Source organism: Zosterops lateralis (genome assembly GCF_965231275.1).
Source record: "Zosterops lateralis genome assembly, chromosome: 3".
Lineage (NCBI taxonomy): Eukaryota > Metazoa > Chordata > Aves > Passeriformes > Zosteropidae > Zosterops > Zosterops lateralis.
The window spans coordinates 88,059,759-88,079,053 of NC_139764.1; the positions used below are offsets into that span (position 1 = coordinate 88,059,759).

The 19,295-nt window shown below is 36.3% G+C and overlaps 1 protein-coding gene across 1 annotated transcript in view; it reads left to right on the forward strand.

The window, feature by feature from the left end:
* Positions 1 to 19,295, forward strand: part of KHDRBS2 (KH RNA binding domain containing, signal transduction associated 2) — a 313,940-nt gene that overhangs the window by 92,889 nt on the left and 201,756 nt on the right. Inside the window, exon 3 of the mRNA XM_083857382.1 lies at positions 17,890 to 18,006. Within this exon, the coding sequence (XP_083713508.1) occupies positions 17,890 to 18,006 (117 nt within the window). The remainder of the gene's footprint in view (positions 1 to 17,889; positions 18,007 to 19,295) is intronic.

Genomic DNA, 19,295 nt, shown 5'->3' on the forward strand with positions numbered 1-19,295 from the left:
TGATACCCTGTTAGAAAAGAAAGTAAACATTTATAAGAATTCGCTTGGTCGTGAAAATCATGCTCTTTAAGGAGTGCAGTACAGGTAATAAGGTTTTTATAGGATATGAGCTGCTTTTAAAGAGAGACGGTGTACTTTTTAAGCTTAAGGTGTCATAGCAGTACCTCTCTGCTTCCTCATTTACTGCTAATAAATTTTTATTCCTAAAAGTTCCATTAATGTTGCTTGATATCCTCACAGCATGCTTGCCTTATGCTAAAATGTCTTCATCTCAATAATTAGGTTGTTTCACTAAAGTAAGAAGTATTTATTTAAATAAAATATTTGATACTTCTGAATTTGGGAGAGGTTGATAAGGTGAATATGAAAAAATGTTGAGGAATCTGGCTAACCCTACAGTTGATAAAGCAATGAGTGCTGTAATTAATTTTTTTCCCAAATATTTTCTGTTGCACAACATAACTCCACAAAATCTGTACCATCTGGCTGAAAAATTCCCCCTTTAGCTCTGGTGGAAAGGTGATATTTTTTCTTTGAAATAACAGTTAATTTGTCACTCAGTACTGCCCAGTAGACAGCCTTTATTTCAGTGTCAGTAAGGGTTTATAAGGTGTTTAGTGTCTTTGTGTTTAAAAAAAAAAAAAAAAAAGGAAAAAGGCATAATATTTAGATTTCTACACTTGGCACTAAAGGAGCATGTTTGCGCAGGGATTCTTAGGACAATTAAGTGCAGTGAATTTTGTTGTCCCAATTAGTTCTACATTTATTTGGTTCAGAAGTTAATTCAAATTAGGACCACATCAATTCTGAGTAAATGTGTCCAAACAAGAACTAAATGCAATTTAACTGCTCCTCTTTATAATTTGTTTTAAATACATTTTTAATAACACTGTAAACAAAGCCTCAGTCTTTTAACTAGCCCCTTCTTCCATGGCTCGTCTAGCAGTTCTTTATGTCAGATTTTCTTTGCCTTTTTAAATACAGAGAGGATGTGATGCAACACATGATCCTGAGCTGTGAGATGTCCCCAGAATGGCTGTCTCAGGTGTATATTTGAGTAGCACTGTGTGCAGTGACAGCTGATATCAGTGCCAGGTTGCACTAGGTACAGCACCTTCATGGGTGCCAGGCTCAGCCTTCCAACTGCAGCCTGTTTGCAGTTTGCTCTGCAGCTGCCGCTTCTTTCAGTGCTGTGGTACTTCCCTGTGCCATTTATATCTTTCCATGATTGCCTAGTGTGGGTTTGTAGCACTTTTCACAGGTAATCTGATACAGACAAAATTTCTCTCTGTTCCTTTGGAAGTCCAGACCAAAGTAAAGCTTTTTTTCTTTGCCTAAGTGATTTGGAGAGCACAATTATCTCTAGTGAGAGACTCAATATTGGCATGAGGCAATCCATCTCTTAACATTATCTTCTTCCTTAACTCTTGTCCAGGGTATAGTCCATAACAAGCAACTTAATTTCTCATCTCGTGGCTTCTAAGTTTATTAGTATCTTCAGAGTAACTTTACCCAGCACATACAGGAAGACAAAATACATTCGTACATGGTTTTCCCAAATCACCTAAATATTTCTAGCAGGTTGATTCCGATATTTATTATAAGGTAAATTTACATCGTTTAGATGTTATGAAATTTTGCTTCATTTTTCCCCCAAAATACAATCATTAGCATTAATTTGACCCATAGAATACTTTGTCTTTGCTTCTATTTGTGTTTTGTACTGAATTGCATTTTTTTCATTTCACATAATCCTTGGTTTTAATAAGGTAGTGTGCTTCAGTACCAAGTATTTGTAAAATGGGGTATGCAAAACTCCTTAGGTTTGGCGATGCTCTCCAAATTGCTTTTTCAATCTGCTGCTACCAGTAACATGGTGGTTGGCTTAGCTGGATGGAAAGGGAAAGGTCACAGAAAGAAGAAATTCACACCCTTTCTCTTTTAGCATTATAATAGTAATCAATAATCTTGTCTCAGACTTACAGAGAAAGAGTTTCAACTGATTGTTAATGTGTAATACCTGAAACACTGAATGACTTTGTTTATAGGAAATTCTGTTTTAATGCAAACATGTCACAGCTTTTTAAGAGTCTTAGAGCATTAATCTAATCAAGGTGAAACTTCAGGACAGCAGAGACGATAAATATTTTGCTCTTGGATTTGAGCTGCAACCCAAGCAGATGTGGCAAGTCCAGCAGTGCCAGTGCCTGCTGGCTCTGCAGCCTGCTGGTACAGTCTAGCCACATCCTTAGCATTGCATCTCCTGTCTCTGGAAAAAGTGAGTTCATTAAAAATGCATCTTGGAAATCACTCTTGTCCCAGTTAATTCCCAAGGACTGCTTGGAGATTGTTGGAGAGGGCTCACTGACTGGCCCAAGGACTTGCCTGAACAGCTGTAACGATGCTGGCATTGCCAGTGCCCAGCTCTAGCACTGGGTTTGTCTCCTGACACTGTATTCATGCAGATATGCAGCCTGTGCAACTTTCTCTGCTTGGCAGTTTAATAATTTCCAAAGTCCAAGCTGAACCAAGAGCTGCTTGACCATGGAACCAAAAGCAATTCCTCTGCCCACTTGTGTCAGAGTGGAGAAATGGAAATGGATTCTTGAAATCTGTGCAGACATATAATCCAAATGGCAGCATGGTCATTGCATTGCAGTTATTTTGAATTAAATGAGCTGTAATGTATCAACATGAATATTTGAAACACGGAGAACAGTCCTGTGTTGTATATGTATAATGTATATTTTAGTCAGCCGAAAGTTGTTAATTCTCCAGTTTATGGTTCATACACTATTTCCTTTGGGACACTGCTCCCCAGTATAATATATCTCACAAAGTCCTGGCAATTTATAACTTCCTGGTATGTCTCTATATGAGCTAATTTGGTGCCAAAATAGAATAAATGGATTTAAACAGAAATCAGTTGTTTGGCAAGACTAGAGCAGAGTCTTTATTTCTGAAGTTTGTCCTAAATGGTATTCCATCTTAATAGTTTATATTACTAGTGTGTGGGTTTTTTTTTTTTTTTTTTTTTTTTTTTTTTTTTTTTTTTTTTTTTTTTTTAAACAAGATAATGGGATTTAAAAATACCATGTCACCTGAAAGGAAACTGATCTGCTTAGATGTGTACAAGCCTTTAAGCAAGTAAGGATTCATAGTAATTAGCTAAATGTGTTAGAACTGCTAGTGATACAGGCTCAGACAAAGAGCTAAGAAAGAAAATACTTTAAAAGGAAAACATGCCCAATATCTTTTTAATCAATACTTTTTTTTTTCTGGCATGTATTTTCCAGTAGTACAGAGAAATCTCAGTTAAAAGGAGCCATTTTGTAGAGAATGGGAAGGTATAGTTCCTTACAAATTACTGTTTCTACTTAGAGCTTGATTTGTTTTCAGAGATGCTGTGCTAAATTTTGCCTGGAGACATTGGCACATTGATTACTTCTAGTTTTCAGGTCAATGGGGACTGTGCTCTGCTTATAAAAAAATGAGAGGTTACAGTAAAGAATCTTTGATGGAGTTAATTTAAGATGGAAGGACTTATTTGTATAAATACGGGTCTACTGTATACTAAATGGTGTTTTAAAAATCTCTTTTAGTATAAAACAAAAAATATTGATTAGCTGTGAAAGTTGTCATTTAGCAATTTACAAAAGCACTTTAAAACCATTTATATGAAAATTAGGAGAAACTGAGTACACTGAATGTTTCATTAATTTTATGTAATGGCATACATTTTTTGCCAAAGGATGCAGTAGACTCAGATTGTGCAAATTAACAGTAATTGTGATAGTAAAATAGTATTTTGCCATCTTTTCTGAAGACTTTTCATAAATCTGGTGTTGTAAACATCTCTGACTCACTTTCTTTTTGACTGATTTCTTTTCCATGTCTTCTAATTTTATCTAAAACAATTTGTTTGCTTTAATGTTAATGATAGACAGTTCTTCATAGCTTTATAACAACCTCTCACAAATTCAGGAGTTATTATTCAGGAGTTTGCCAACTACCTCATGCCTATGGCCTATAAGTGCCTCAAAACTCTATAAAGTTAGAATAAATATTTAAAATACATATATTTTACAGATAAACCTTGATCTGAAACTCTACTACACTGAAAATCTATGAAGTGCTATATTTTAAAATCAAGGTCACAAAAGATGACTAATAACCTTTTTTTACATTAATTCTTATGAAGTATACATCAGATCATTAATCACTGGGCTTTTAGTAAGTCAATAGGAAAAAAACAGAGAGAACCCCATTCTTCACTCTCCTTTTGTTTTTTTTCCAACTGAAGCAGACCCAGTGTGAGTTGTATGAGAACCAGAGTGTTGAGCAATAATTCTATGATGTCTTATTAATTACATTGCATCCATTTCTTAGTCCAAAAATAGGAAAAATTCTTGGACAAATAGAGGAGTAGGATTAGGTCTTCAGCCAATTTTTATAAGTTACAGTCTGAAGAAACTCAAGAAATTAATTTATTTTTCATATTCTGTCTGGATAAAACAAAAAGTGCGCCTTGACATCTCTTCCCAAATAGCAGAGGAAAACATGCCACCATAGATGGATTGGAGTTAATTTTTCAGGGATGATCATTTATTTAAATGAAGAATGTAATTTATTTAATTGCCATCACTGTTATAAACTGCTCTCCGTGCATCTGAACAGAATCTCAAGACTTGATTCCAAAGCACTGTCAAAACTGCATCTTTAGAGCTTAATATTTGGATCAAAGTTTATTTCAAAAATGTATTTTAATAAATTTCAGTCAGTTATGTTCGAACTAAAATACAAGATTTCTATATGTATGCCTAAAGTTTGAGAGTATAATATTACATCTCAAAATAAAATTTAGCATAAAAGTATAATTAATTTTGCAGTATAATACAGTATGAACAAAATTCTGGTGTGATTTTTCTAATACTTTGTGCATAGTAACATTTTGATGACAATACACTGGATGAACATAGCATGTGATCTATAAAAAGATGGTAATATTTACTTCACCATTTCTGACTATTTCAAACTCTTGCAAAATATTGCTAATGACATTATAATCCATTTCCTGCATGACTAACGTTGGGGTTTAGCTCTTCCAGCAGTAACCAACACTGGAATCTGTGACTAAAACCAAAACGGAATAGAGTCAAATATGCAGAAATACATCTCGAGAATATTATCCCAGCTTGCAACCAGGCTGCCCTGAGCTCAGGGTGTTTCTTCTGGTGAATCTTCTGGTCAATCCTTCCTAAAACTCAAATTAGGAGGATTCCTGTGCAGAATGCTTTCTTATGCTGGTTCTGAGACAGCTGCTTGCAAGGCTGTCCTGTTTCTCCAAGCTGCTACTTTTCCTGATACAATTTCCAAGAACTTAGAATCAACACATCATTTTGTTTATAAAGGTGGAATGCGTTTTAATGTATTTTACATTTTTTAACATGGGCTTTTGGCTGCAATTTTTTCACCAAGTGTAATAAGATGTATGTTTTTAAATCCAGTCCAGCCTTCAGAACCATGACTTCGCTTAGCATCATCAGTAAAGTCTATTTTCTCACTCTTCATTGCTTTCTCTGGCTTCAATCTCCTGTGGATCTCTAAAAGACTCAACTAATTATTTCCTTCTGGTGTGAATACTGATGATTCACTACAAATTTTCACCAGTGTTTAAATACATTTTCGGTTTCCATAAGAGGCCCTGGCCCTTCCTTCTAACGCCATTGTTGGGATTTTGAGAGAGACAGGACCACTGAGAGATGTTTAAAGTATTATTTATTGCCCCAGTCTCTGAAGGGTGAGAACATCTTCACCACATATGCCAGGAGTTCATGGTCAGTGGTCATAAGACCACAGGTACAAGGGGTTGTAAAGGTTTATTAACCAATAGTCTACTGCCCCACTTATTGTTTTAACTTTCACACCAATGGCTAATTAAACTATATCACACGTCCTGCCACAATGTAGACCTTTTTATCCAGTTATATAGTGAAACGCAATCCTACAGAACTACACTTTAAAACTTCTTACTACCTTCATAACTACTTCTATATCTTAACTTCAAACCCTAAAACTTCCCACTACCTAGCTTAATATGTCTCTGTCTAAACTACAAACCCACATTCTTGCTTATGATCTCTAAACTTGGAAGACTTTTCCAGAGCCTCGGGTCTAACCCTGTATTCTTTACTGTATTTGAGCCTGCATACACAAGATTTTGAGAATTTTCTGTGCCTTGATTTCCCACGCTGGTTATCAGCTTATTTTCTTGTCAGGTTAGTGTGTTCTTTAGAGAACACTCATAGATGCCTGAGAAATTATTTCCCTTTAAAATAGCCATCTCTCAGCTTTTTACCTGTCTAATGTATTTGTCTTATTGTTCACTGAATGAATTGTTTATTCTGCTTTGTAGTGATTTAATTGGAAATTCTTAGAAAATTTTTATTGCACTGCCTTCCTCCCAACCACCTGTCACAATTTCCTCCATTATGAACCCAGATGGAGAAAAAGTATTTTATTTTTGTGTTTTGACCTCATCTTTCTTGAATCCTCCTTTTATGGCCTGAACATCTGTTAGCCCTACCAGCTTTCTGTCTGGCTTCCAAATCTCTGAGTAGTATTTTATTTTCTTTTTTTTACACTTCAAGTTGTTCCTCAAAGTTTTCTCTTACTTGCTTTGTGTAGATTTGACTTGGTATTTTTTAGGCTGGTAGTTTATGGTCGTTTTTGTTTTCCTTATTTGAATACAGTGTTGAGTTTTAAAAAGGTCATTTTTTGAATTTAATAATTGAGGTAAATATTACTCCATACCTGGCATATCTTTGTCATCTCTTTGATTTTTAGGCATATCCACAGCTGGATCCCTTGTACTTCAAAGGAGGTCTTTGCTGTTTGTACAGACTCTTCCCATCCTGGATATGGCCTCAGTTCCCGGTGTCCCTCAGCTGTTCCTCCTGACACAGCTGTTTCAGCCCATGGTTGTAGCTTTGCCTGAGAGCATCCCCTTCTCCCTGAGTTTGCACATACCATAATGAGAATGTGGCAAAGGCTGCTGCTGTGCAGGTCGCAGCTTTCAGCTCTCAAATGACCTACATTTCATCTCTGGAAGTTCTGTCCTGCATCACTTGCCTGTTACTCTTTGTAATGTAAGGATTCCAACTTGCTGCAGCTAGTGTATCTCTGCACAGACTCATGGCATCTGCAGGATGCACATTCTCCTCAGAGCCACCAGTACAGGTCTCTGTCTGTGTCATGGTTATAAATATTCTGTGATATTTCCGAGAGAATAGTGAAATTCCAGGCTCACCAGGCTTGACTGCTGTGACACTGGAATTCATCAGCTGAAAGCTCCTTTAGGATTTGGGTATCCATGTTTATTAGCAAGCATGGAGTTCATTTCTTTTGTATTTGCTATAGATTAATGAGACAGCTGTGTTCATTATTCTGGGTGGGTGATGTACAGGCCTAACAATAACCAAACATGCAATGCCCATACTCTACATCTACAAGCATTTGACAAATCTTGGTCTGGAAATTACACTTTTACAATACACTCAGGAACATCCGTTTTCTTTTGTAATTACAAAAAATGTAGAATGCCACATGCCATAAGAAAAGACGTGGCAAGGATGAAAGTTGTCACCTCAGGTAAATCTCTGTGAATTTAAGTGCTTTACATGAAATTTGATTGTATGCACTAATTTTGAAATAAATATTCTTCTTATAAAGCAGTTTCTCATATTAATCTAGTGATGTAAGTATGTATACCACTTTGTGATTTTGAGGATAGTGCTATCAATGTGAGAGTGCATTTGCTTGGTTGTCACTGTCATTATATAGTGTTTTAAGTGGAGAAGACCACAAGAGTGAGTGGTTGTCCATTGATTTCATTGTTGCTGCAGGTTGAAGTGCACTGGTTTGTTCTTATTTTGGTGCAGTGTTCTTTACAGGTGTATTCAGTTTTAAGGGGAATAGAATTGTTTTGTAAATAAATTTGTGGGACAACATTGCCAGTGAATTACATGTGGAACAAATCCTTAGTTTTTACCTTTAAGAGTATATCAGTTTGCTTCCTCTGCTTTGCTATAACCTAAATGTTTGAGACATGTATGGTCTTTATCAAATAAAAAGCTTCAAAGCAATTTTGAGATTTACACAGAATATAATATTCCACATAAACTTGCACTTATATTTCCCCTCAGTGTCTGTTGGAAGTCAATTTTCCTTATTGTTTCACATGGTTTTGTCACATATTTGCTGTCATTGTTTTGCTGTCATTTTAGTGGCTATTAGCACATTGTTTGCTGTCATTTTAGTGGCTATTACATTTGCAGACAGACAGGGAGTATAAATGCTGACAGTTGCAAATCAAAACATTTCCTCATTTGTAACACTTGAATGCAGTGATTTCCTGGAGGAACACGAAAGAGTACTGGAAGATGAAGTTTCCCAAGAAGACTAGAAATTGTTCTGTTCACTGCAGGACCTAGACACTGAGCACCAGACCTGAAATTTATGACTTCTGTAAATTTAAATGTGTGTGAGATCCCAAAGTTCAAAAAGTTACTGAATTAATGTGGCAGTTAAACTGGACATGAACAGCAATACCAGGCAGAGAAGGGTGTGGAAATGGGACTGATGTGCTTGAAATTCATCACATAAACACAACTTGGTCAGGTACCTCTATGAAAGTGAGTTTCAGAGCCTGAATCATCTTCCTAGATACGAAGTCTATTATTTGGGTATGGCTAACTTGTCACTTTAACCCTTCCTGGAGAGTACTCTCAGCTCCTTGACCAGCTGGAGCTTGGGACATACTGTCTTGACAATGTGAATTGAAAATATTCACTGCCTTTCATATTGGTGGCTGTCTTTAATATGTATTTTGCAAATACATTAGTCCTTCTTGAAGGTTGTAGATGTGCTAAAGCAAGGTAATTATAATGGAATAAATATTAAGTTAAAACCAGATCATTATTAAATATACCTGAGGCATTTCTAATTCTTGTGTTGGAGGAGAATTCAATATTACTTCTATAATATTCTTTTAAGTGTGAGTCAGATCTTAGCCTGGGATGCAAGAGTAAGAATAAAGGTTCAAGTGAAAAAAATAGCAGATCATTTAATATTTTATCAGGTAGGGGCATCCAAACCACAGTTTTGTTCACCCAGGAGTTTTTGTATGGCAATGACAAGACTGTTGGGTATTACAGCCTGCATTATTCAAAGCCACTCAGGCCCTCCAGCTCATGCTTGCCATCTCATTTGTCACATACTGTATGTCTTGATCTTTGAAGGTGTTGTCCTGAAAGTACTTTTATCTGTGCTACATTAATGAAGTTTGAAGCAGTTATGTTGCTTGCAAGGGAATGCCATCAGCAGAGCCTTAGGAATGAGTCTTGGGTTTTTGGATTCTTTTGATGCTCAAGTGCTATAAAACTCTATCATTTCTATTTTTTAAGAGAATGAGAGGATATTCTGAATTGCAATTACTGAGTGCTGTGAGCTATCAACTTCACAAATTATGAACATTTACAAATCATAGAGTCATGGAATGATTTGGGTTGGAGGGGACCTTAAAGTTCCAACCCACCTGCCAGGCAGGGATACCTTTCACTTGATCAGGTTGCTCAGAGCCCCGTCCAACCTGGCCTTGAACATTGCCAGGGATGGGGCGGGCAACCTGTTCCAGTGCATCACCACTCTCACAGTGAAGAATTTCTTCCTTATATCTGATCTTAATCTACCTTTTTTCAGTTTAAAGCCATTCTGCCTTGTCCTGTCACTCTCTGCCCATGTAAATAGTCCCTCCCCATCTCTCTTGTCGGGTCCCTTCAGGAACGGGAAGGCTGCTCTAAGGTCTCCCCAGGGCCCTCTTCTTCTCTGGTCTGAACCACCTCAGATATCTCAGCCTGTCTTCATAGGAGAGGTGCTCCAGCCCCCTGATCAGCTTCATGGCCTCCTCTGGACCCACTCCAACAACCAAATACTGATAATGGGGGGAAAATGTGGTATTTGTTTTATACCTATTTAGCACAGTGATTGATTCTTTACAGTTAGCAAATCTGTTGCATTGCTATCAAACTACAGAGTGATTACTGTGTATTTTAAATTTGGGTTTACAATCAGCAGAGCTAAATGAAATGTAAAATCAGGTATCAGCTTCATTGTTTACTGCCATTGCAATTAGCCCTGTGTACTGTGGAGGAGGTGGCTCTGTACCTCCTTTGGTCTGCATGTTAAAATGCAAGTTGAGGCAGTTCCAGTTTGGAGAACGGACATACTCTTTCTGAGCCCAGTATGTTATCTATATAAAACAATGGAAAGCTCTCTGCCAGATAATAGAGTCAATTCTGGCTATTTTCTTTCCATAAGCTCATCACCATAAGAAAAAAAATAAGAAAGAGTCTATTCAGTTAGTGTGCAGTCTGCTCTTTGAACAGATTACTATAGGAGGTGGCTTTTGAGAATGAGCTCATGAACAGTGGCAGTTTACTTAATGGTATTTATCCTGCATTGTCCTAGTTTGTATTCTGTCCTGTTACATCTGACTGATAGGACAAATAAAGCACAATATCTATTCTCTTAAATTTGTATGATTTTCATCTGAATTATAGTTGAAATAAAATAAGACATTTATCTGATGTCTTACCTGAGCTCTTTGGGAACAGAATTCAGCAGCAGTTTGAGTCCTTGAATTAACTGAGTATCAACTGTTTCCTCCTTGTCAATAATATTTTGGAATGGCTTGCTCTTTTTCAAATATTTCTTTGCATTACCATCTCAGATCAGCCAACACTTCATTAAAAAATCTTGTAGGATACTTGGTTTTCTTCTCTAAGTATATAAAAGAAGATAACAAGATGGAATGAAGAAAAAAAAATTTTTTTTGAATTTTCCCTTAGAAACAAAGAACAAAAAAGCCGTATAGAAAATGCAGCAGGGGAAGGTAAAAGAACCAGAGTTTCATAAAATATTTTGGAGTGCTTTCACAGGCTTGTTTAATTTCCACAGAGCTGTGTGAATTTGCATTTGTCAATCACTTTAATGCTTTGCTTTGATTATGGACGTGACTTGACAATAAAATTGTTTGCATAGCACTCAGTATATGTAAATTGATACTTAAATGCTGCTATAAGTATAATTACTTACCATAGCAAAAGGCAAAATCAAGTTGACTAACAGAGTTTTTAATTAGATTAATGTAAACCATTTGTGATTAAATACAATGGTGTCTACAAAGTTAGATACTATATACATGTATGTTAAATCAGTCCATTTACACACTGAGTCCAAATTAAATGTTGTTAAAATTTCCTTGACTGGTCAGAAATTTGTGTTTATGTTACATTTGAGTAGTCCACTAACATACGTGGGAAAGGTGCATTATTTTTATGGTTGGGTATTCAACCCTAACTTTCATGTTGACTTACAACTTATCTTGGCAAATATATCATCTGGCAAAGAGAAATTTTTTACACAATATGAAATCATATTCAGCTCAGTAAGAGTAAGATGATGTGCATGGAAGTCCCACTCTATTCATACTTCTTTAGATATTCCTTTTACAATACAAACTCTTCAAGTTAGGAAAAAGTTGTTAGGTTGGTGCCAGTTTGCTCTTAGCAAAGAGCAGATGGTGTTTGTTACTGTGACCAGTAAATTATGTATCTGTGGGAGTAATAGGCTCAATTAGCCAAATGTTGATTGTGCTTTTAAGTGTTGTAGTCTTGGTACCTATTTCCATACCTGTGAGTATGCTCAGTATAAACTTACTTGAGCACTTTGGAAAAAGCTCAGTGGTGCACTTCTGCAGCCTGAATTGCTGGCATTTGTATAAATACCATTTAAAAGCCAGGTTGCTTTGTGTCCTAAAGAATCCTCTTGCCCTTCATTCAATAAAATACAAATCCAGTACAGAGGAAAGTCATGTTTAGCTCAGCATACTCTGCAGTATGCAGTTCCAGTCATCCTGGCTGTGGGCAGCAGCATCTTCCACTAGACCAGATTGCTGAGAACCCCATCCAGACTTGCCTTGAAAATTAGGATCTTCTTCCTCATCTGGAGTTGGAAGAGCAGGCTCTGGTGTTGTCTTTTTGTCTGCAGAAGCTGGTGCTGCTGCACTTCTTTTGAGTAGTAATACCCTCTTCGATATCTGAGCCTGATGATTTTAATAGCAGTAGTTTCAGCAGTCAATTCCTCACTATTCAAATAAGCAATAGTTGCTACATACATTCAGTCTGTTTGGGGTTTTTTAAACATACTTGCCAGCTCTTCAGGGTCAAGATCATGTCTTCCTGCATGGCTGTGCAGTGCCTGGTACAATGAGTCTCCTCTGCAACTAAATAATAAAACCTTTGCAATTAACAAGTTGTTAATTGAGGATTTAATATAGATCCACAACTTCAATATGTTCCTTGGCTTTTCCTCAATTACCTCACCTTAGATTTAAAACCAGAAGTACATAAAATAAAATGCTTGGGTGTTTTACAGATTAGCAGATTTTAATAAATGACACCCCTAATGCATATATTAAAGCAAGAGCCATTCAAATTTTCCTGACTTAAGAAAGTTTAACTGAATAAGGGTATATCAGACACCATTTTTCTCTTTTTTTAGAAAATTTGTTTTTATTTTAGGGCTCATTTAAATTGCTTTATTTGAATGCTGCAACTTGTTACCAGAATTCTGACAGAAAATTGCCAAAAGTGGAAAATGAGGGGATATTTTTCTTATCTCAGTATAGACTTATATCTAGAAGATTTTTGTCTGGAGTTGCTGACCATCTGTTTCATGGAGTTATGCCAGAAATATATTTTCACTGTGGATTTAGATGCTTGCAATAAGCTAGTAAATAGCCAGACAAGTATTGCAGCATCTTCTTCAAGCACACCATAAATATGAACTCCCAGCACTTCTCAAGATAAAAGAAAGGTGTAATAAACCCCCATTTATTTCTTAGGTAAATCTAGTCACAGTAACTTTAATAATTCTAACTTTGATAATCAGATTTAATTTATTCTTGAAGCAATTCCACTGATTTAAACCTGAAATTAATTTGGCCTAGAGTTTTCAAGAGCTATATTTTGCCTTTGAGCATTTAATTTTTCTGTGCACAGCCTGGCATTGGGCTATTGTTCAAAGCCTAACACAGAGATGAGACCCAGTGAGCTCTGTAAGAAAGGGCAGCTTTCTCCTTTTCTCCTTTGATTCTGAGACTGCTGCAGAGACATTTCTGTGATATAAGATACAAGACTATAAGAAAGTGGTAGTACGCATTCTTTGGAGTAGATCTCCCAGGGTACACGCATTTTCTGCTTCTGCAGTTTGCTGTCTCCTGACATGCCTTGCTGAAGTAGAGCCCTGCAAAGTTCAGTCCTATCAAACAAATGTCTTGGAAGCTCTTGTCCAGCAAGTATCCCATCACATTGCTGTAGTAAAAAAATAATGTTGCATGCCTATCTGGAACACTAAATTAATTTTGCTAAAGACAAGAAGTACTAGATACTGAACAGGGTAAGCAGCTACATATAGAGGAAGACAAACCAGGACGCTGCAGAATCTGCTGAGGAATAGAATAGAATAGATTAGTTCCAGTAGGATAAGACGTACAATGCTCACTCCAAATGCCTGACCAAAAGTTAAAGCATGTTATTACAGGCATTGTAATACAATGCTTACAAAATGTTCAGGGGGAAAAAAAAGCCTTCATGATAGTCCAGTACTGCCTTAACATGAAGTCCTTTGTGCATATCAAAACATGAGATACTTTTAAAATAAATGTTGCTCTAAATTAAATTAACTATCAGAAGTCCTAGAATAGGGCCTTAATTATAGGCAAGTCTCAATCAGTAAGGTTTTATTTGGGCATGACTGCCTTTGTGTTCTCCCCTATTCTTTAGAACAAGACTGAATTTAAAAAGATTCTTCCCCACCCCTCACTCCTGTCCTGCTTTCCATGAATAAGGACAGGATTTTGTGAGGATAAGTAGCTCTGAAAATAGAATGATACTTTGTCTCTCCACAAAGGAGCTGATAGTAGTGGTGAACAAAACACTGAGAAATAATAAACCTGTTCCATGTTGTCAAGTCAGGGTTATTTCTGTGTTGCTGCTTCTAGAAGAAATTAATTTATTCTCCCAGTTCAGGGCTTTGTTCTGCATTATCTTACAGCTGGAAACATTTGTCTTATCCCATTCGTTATTTGTCTGGCTTTTGTTACTGCACACTGATCTGTGTATAAAACAGGAACAGTCACTGATACAAATATGTTTTTTGAATGATAAGCATATTCCTTGATTCTGGTTGTAAAACCCTATTAAATTAGATTTTATAAAGTTTTGCAGTTCTAGTAGAAATTTATTCAGGCTGCATCAAACAGGGAGACAAATACTCTTCTAAGTGTAAACATGCATTTTCTGCCAGTCATTGTATTTAGCTTGAGGCTTGAATGCTGATGCTGTACACTATACCTTAGATTTGTTATACCTATAGTATGTTGTCCTGAGGTAGTTTGAACAAAAACTTTGATGAAAACTGAGGAGCCAGAGCTTTGGCTTTGTATAACTTACTGTCTGATTGCTTGTGTGGGGTGAAGTGTGAAAGTAATCAGGAGGTATATAAATCTGATGAAACTGTGTGTATATATTGGTTGGGGAAGATGTTGGAGATACTGGCTGTAGCTAAAGGAAAGATCTATTGAGCTGTATTCTCTGTCAGGTTTTATTTTGCAGAGGAGAAGGTTTATTGCACAGCTGTTGATACACGAAGCATCATGTGCATTTGATTATAAGTAAAGCATCCCCTGCTTTCACCTGATCATATTCCCCTGAAGACATGCATCATCTTCCCCAGACAAATTTTTAAAAAATCTAAGAAAATAATATACAAAATCTCTGCCATAAACCAGGAAGGGTTTCTGCAAGCAAACAGAAAGCCTAGCTTATGTTCATAAACATGATTGAAAAGTTAAGCCACCTATAAAAACATCTAGTAATACAACAATATTTTTCAAGTGGAAGTTTGTTTGCTCCCCAGCAGTGAAAGCTTTCTGTTAATGCTCTCTCTTCTCTATGTCAGCATTTCTCAGCTATCCTCTCCTAATATGACCAGATATTATCCCAAAGACTTAGAGCTGCTATTATTTGGAGAAAATTTGTACACATGGCAGAATTGGATTGGATATGAGATTGCAGAATAAGATCTGCAGTTACAGCTGCTGTACCAGGAATGTGTGGTTTTGGGCAACACTCACCATTTTATGCAGTCCAGCTGCATGTTTCCTCATTTTCCTTCACTGTCTCTGCTCAGGCTGTGTGTGCATGCATGTGGCTGTAACTGGAGCCTAAACTTTCCAGCAATATAATTGCTTCTGCCCAGGATATATCTTTATTTAAAAAAACAAAAACAAGAGAAATAAAGTTGTGTTTGAGATTTCCTACATTTTGTTTTTTGAAACATCCTCTTTCTTATGTGCTGCTTTTACCTATATATGAATATAAAGTATATAATTTTTCACAAGTAATTGAGTCTAAGTTACTCTGTCAGTACTTTCAGACCTTGGGACTTTTGGGACTATAGATTGTACTTAGGATATCCAGTGGCCCCAAACGTGCTGGGAAGACTGAGCACAACAGTAGGGTGCCAGATACAGTGCTGCGGCTTTTCTGCAACTTTAGACAAAACCAAACTAAGAGCAATTCAGTTTTTTAACTGTAAATAACTGCTTCCTTCCTGATATGTGTTTTGTAGATAGTGGATGAAATGTGTCTGTCTGCTACATAATCAATAGAATTAAAATCCCCAGCCACTTATTTCCTGTGAAGTGATTAAAATCCACTTAGTGTGTAACATGGTCTGTGCTGGCCATACAGCTCCTTTGCAGCAGTATGTCAAGGTAATGATTATACAGTTTTTGAAGTGCTTAAATATAAATGGTCAACATAAATCTTCACAGAGTGTATTTTAATAGTTTTATTCCATTCAGAGAACAAATGTAGTCAAGCTTTGGTTGCCCTTCTCATAGTTTCCTCTGAAGTTACTTGACTTTACAGTTCTTTCACCTTTTGAGGGGTAGCTTTTCTTAATACTAAGAAACACTGAAAGGATGCAGCAGGGCAGGTTTCTTGTCCGATTGGTGATGTGTAAGTGTCACAAAAGATTTGGTGGTGTGACTTGTGACACCCTCCACACATGAGGGGGGCCCTGCAGAGAAACAAAAACTCTGCTGTTTGCTCAGCCATGGCTAATAAACCTTTATATACTTTGGTATATAAATGGGTGATTTTTGAAGTCTTATTTCTGTCAATAGATTAAGCCTACAATCTAGTATGAAAGTTCAGTTCTTGCCATTTCTTCCTCATTGTTTCGTTTATTTTCATGCAAAATTGAATAATCAATTTGGAGCCAATGACTTCTTCTAAGCCAAGGCAGAGCAACAGTTTGAAGGCATAGGATTGTTGATACATTGATTGGGACATTGACTCAAAATCCTACCCTACTTTGAAGAGTTGAGAGCTTTTATTAAATCAACAGGTAGAGCTGGAAAAAAAAAAGTAAAAACACACAAGCTTGAAAAATCTGATTTTGGAGCTTTAAATCATGCTAAATTTTCCTGCAAATGATATCACTTCCTACTTTCCCCACAGACACATTATCTTGCAGAAATCAATTATTTTCGTTTAGGTGGCAGTAGATATTACCGTACATATTTATTTTTCCTGTGATTACTATTTTCTTAGATATTTTAACCAGTATTTGAAGGAAGTTAAAAATTATTTTTCATTAAGACACTGAACTAAAAGCTTGGGATTTGGAGCATCTGGCATGATTCAGAGTCTGGGTGTTACTAACATGGCTGATGCATTTCTGTTGTTATATTCTTGCTGGTTAAAGTGAAAACAAGAATATTTCCCCCTTTTTTTTGTTTTAAAATAGAAGGTAGAGCAAGACAAAGTATATTTATAGCATCCTTATAGACTTTTGTGTGTATTTTTACAGCAACATTTTCTTGATTGATATTTCTTATTGTCATGTTCTTGTTCTCTGAAATAAAACCAAGGAAGTGCTGGTACAAGGACACCCCTTTTGCTTTGGTGGAACTTATTCTTTGTTGAAAGCCAGACTAGAGTACTGTCTGTTCAGACTTGAACATAATTCCAGAACATCTTAAGCAAGTGCTGATGATGTCCAGTCAGCACTTTTGAAGACCAGATATACCCTAGCACTTTTAAAAGATGTTGGAAGTAATAAAAAATAATAAATTGAAGAGACCATTGGTTACAGAATAAATAAATTACTTAATATGCTTTGTGTCGACATCATTTTAATACCTCATTTATTTATTGTTCTGATCTCTGATTTTCCAGTAGACATCTCTCCTCTTCATGCAGAAAAAACTCATTTGTTCTGGTGCTGACAAAACAGGTATTTGAAGCTGATACACAAAACAGCACTTATTTTCAAGTTGATATGCAAGACATCAAATCCTAAGAATCTACCTAAAGCTCCAACTTTGCAGGATATATAACTTGCCAGTAGAACTGGCAGATTTTGGAAAGAACCCAAGCGTTACCTGGGTTTCACCAGTATCATCTCATGAGCAAATATCTTATTTAGCAATTCACTAAACCTAGCAGCCATTGGCCTGTTAGTCCTAGAGAAAAGCCTCCCAAGGTTCAAATAAACCATGAATGCTTTGACTGTCTTTCACACTAGAGGAGTGAATATCTTGATTCTCCAGTCTTTTATCTCTGTCAATTGGGCTCAAAGCTAAGTACGAGTATTTCTTTTAAGGAAAGCAAAATTTTCTTATTTAGTCATGTTTATTTATTATGTTTTTGGAAGAGTACCTGTGGGTCTAAAAGAGTTCTCTGATTTTTATTCTAGTTCAATTTTGTTGGGAAATTGCTTGGACCAAGAGGAAACTCTTTAAAGAGGTTACAAGAAGAAACAGGCGCAAAAATGTCCATCCTGGGAAAAGGATCCATGAGGGATAAAGCTAAGGTACTGTGTCTGGATTCTGGTTGTAATTAGTGCTGAAACAGATGTTGTTTTAGGTGTTACACTTAGATTGCCTGTCTGTTTATTAATGACTCAATTAAAAGGGCTATAATAGACTCTTGACTCCAAGGCTGGTTTGTTTTTTTCAATTTACATCATGTGCTTAAATATACTTTTTTCTTGCTATGCCAGCCTTGCTTAGACCTTCACAGTCACTATAGTACCACTGTTATTTAAATAATACACCTAAAAGAGAAACCAGTTTAAAGTTAATCTGTTCTGAGAGAAGTCTCTTTCTCTTTTGAAAGTACAGCTTGTATATATTGCTGCTTTAATATTGGTGTACACAAATGAGTTTTCTCTTTTGTTTTCTGTTTCTTTAGAGATAGGGTGTTTATTTCATATTGAATATTTATTCAGGGTATAGTTCTAGGCAAAGATGACAAAGTGGACATTTTGTTTGAGTGTGTATATAAATGCACTATAGATTAAAAAAAAAAAGGTGTTTGGAATCACCTGGTTAATGCCCCTAATTACTTGCAGGTAAGTGTTACTCTCCTCACCCAGTTCCCTGCCCAGTTTGTATACTGAACATGATGTTCTGTGGTATGGAATATCCCTTTGGCCAGTTTGGGTCAGCTGTCACAGCTGTGTTCCCTCCTGGCCTCCTGTGCAGCTCCTCACTGGCAGAGCATGAGATACTCAGAAGTCTTTGGCTTGGGGTAAGCACTAAACAACAGCCCAAACATAAGTGTGTTACCAATATTATTCTTATACTAAATCCCAAACACAACACGGTACCGTTTACTAGGAATGAAATTAATCCTATCCTACCTAAAACCAGGACATTAAGGAAGCCTTCACATATATTTGACCCAGAGAACAAACACTGATTGCATTGTGATGTCTTCTTTTAGAGTCTGTAGAACAGCAGTATTACGGTCAACACAGAAATAATGACTGCTAATTTCACTACATTTTAACTGTTTATAGCCTCTAGTAATGTTGTGCATAATTCTTCTTTCTGTCACCTCTGTCATTAATCTCATTTGCTAAAATTATGAAGCAATAATATGCTGAAATAAAAAAAAAAAACCAGGATTTTTTTGTTGGCATTATTTGGTCTTCATAATCTCTATCAGCAATCACATAGACATTATGAGGTTTGCAATATTAAAAAAAATAAACCCACAAACGAGACAAATTAGGCACACAGATTGTATTTAATTTTTCTGTTTCTTTAATGATATTTTTGTCAGATGTTTAGGGACACTTTAGTTATAAGATAATAA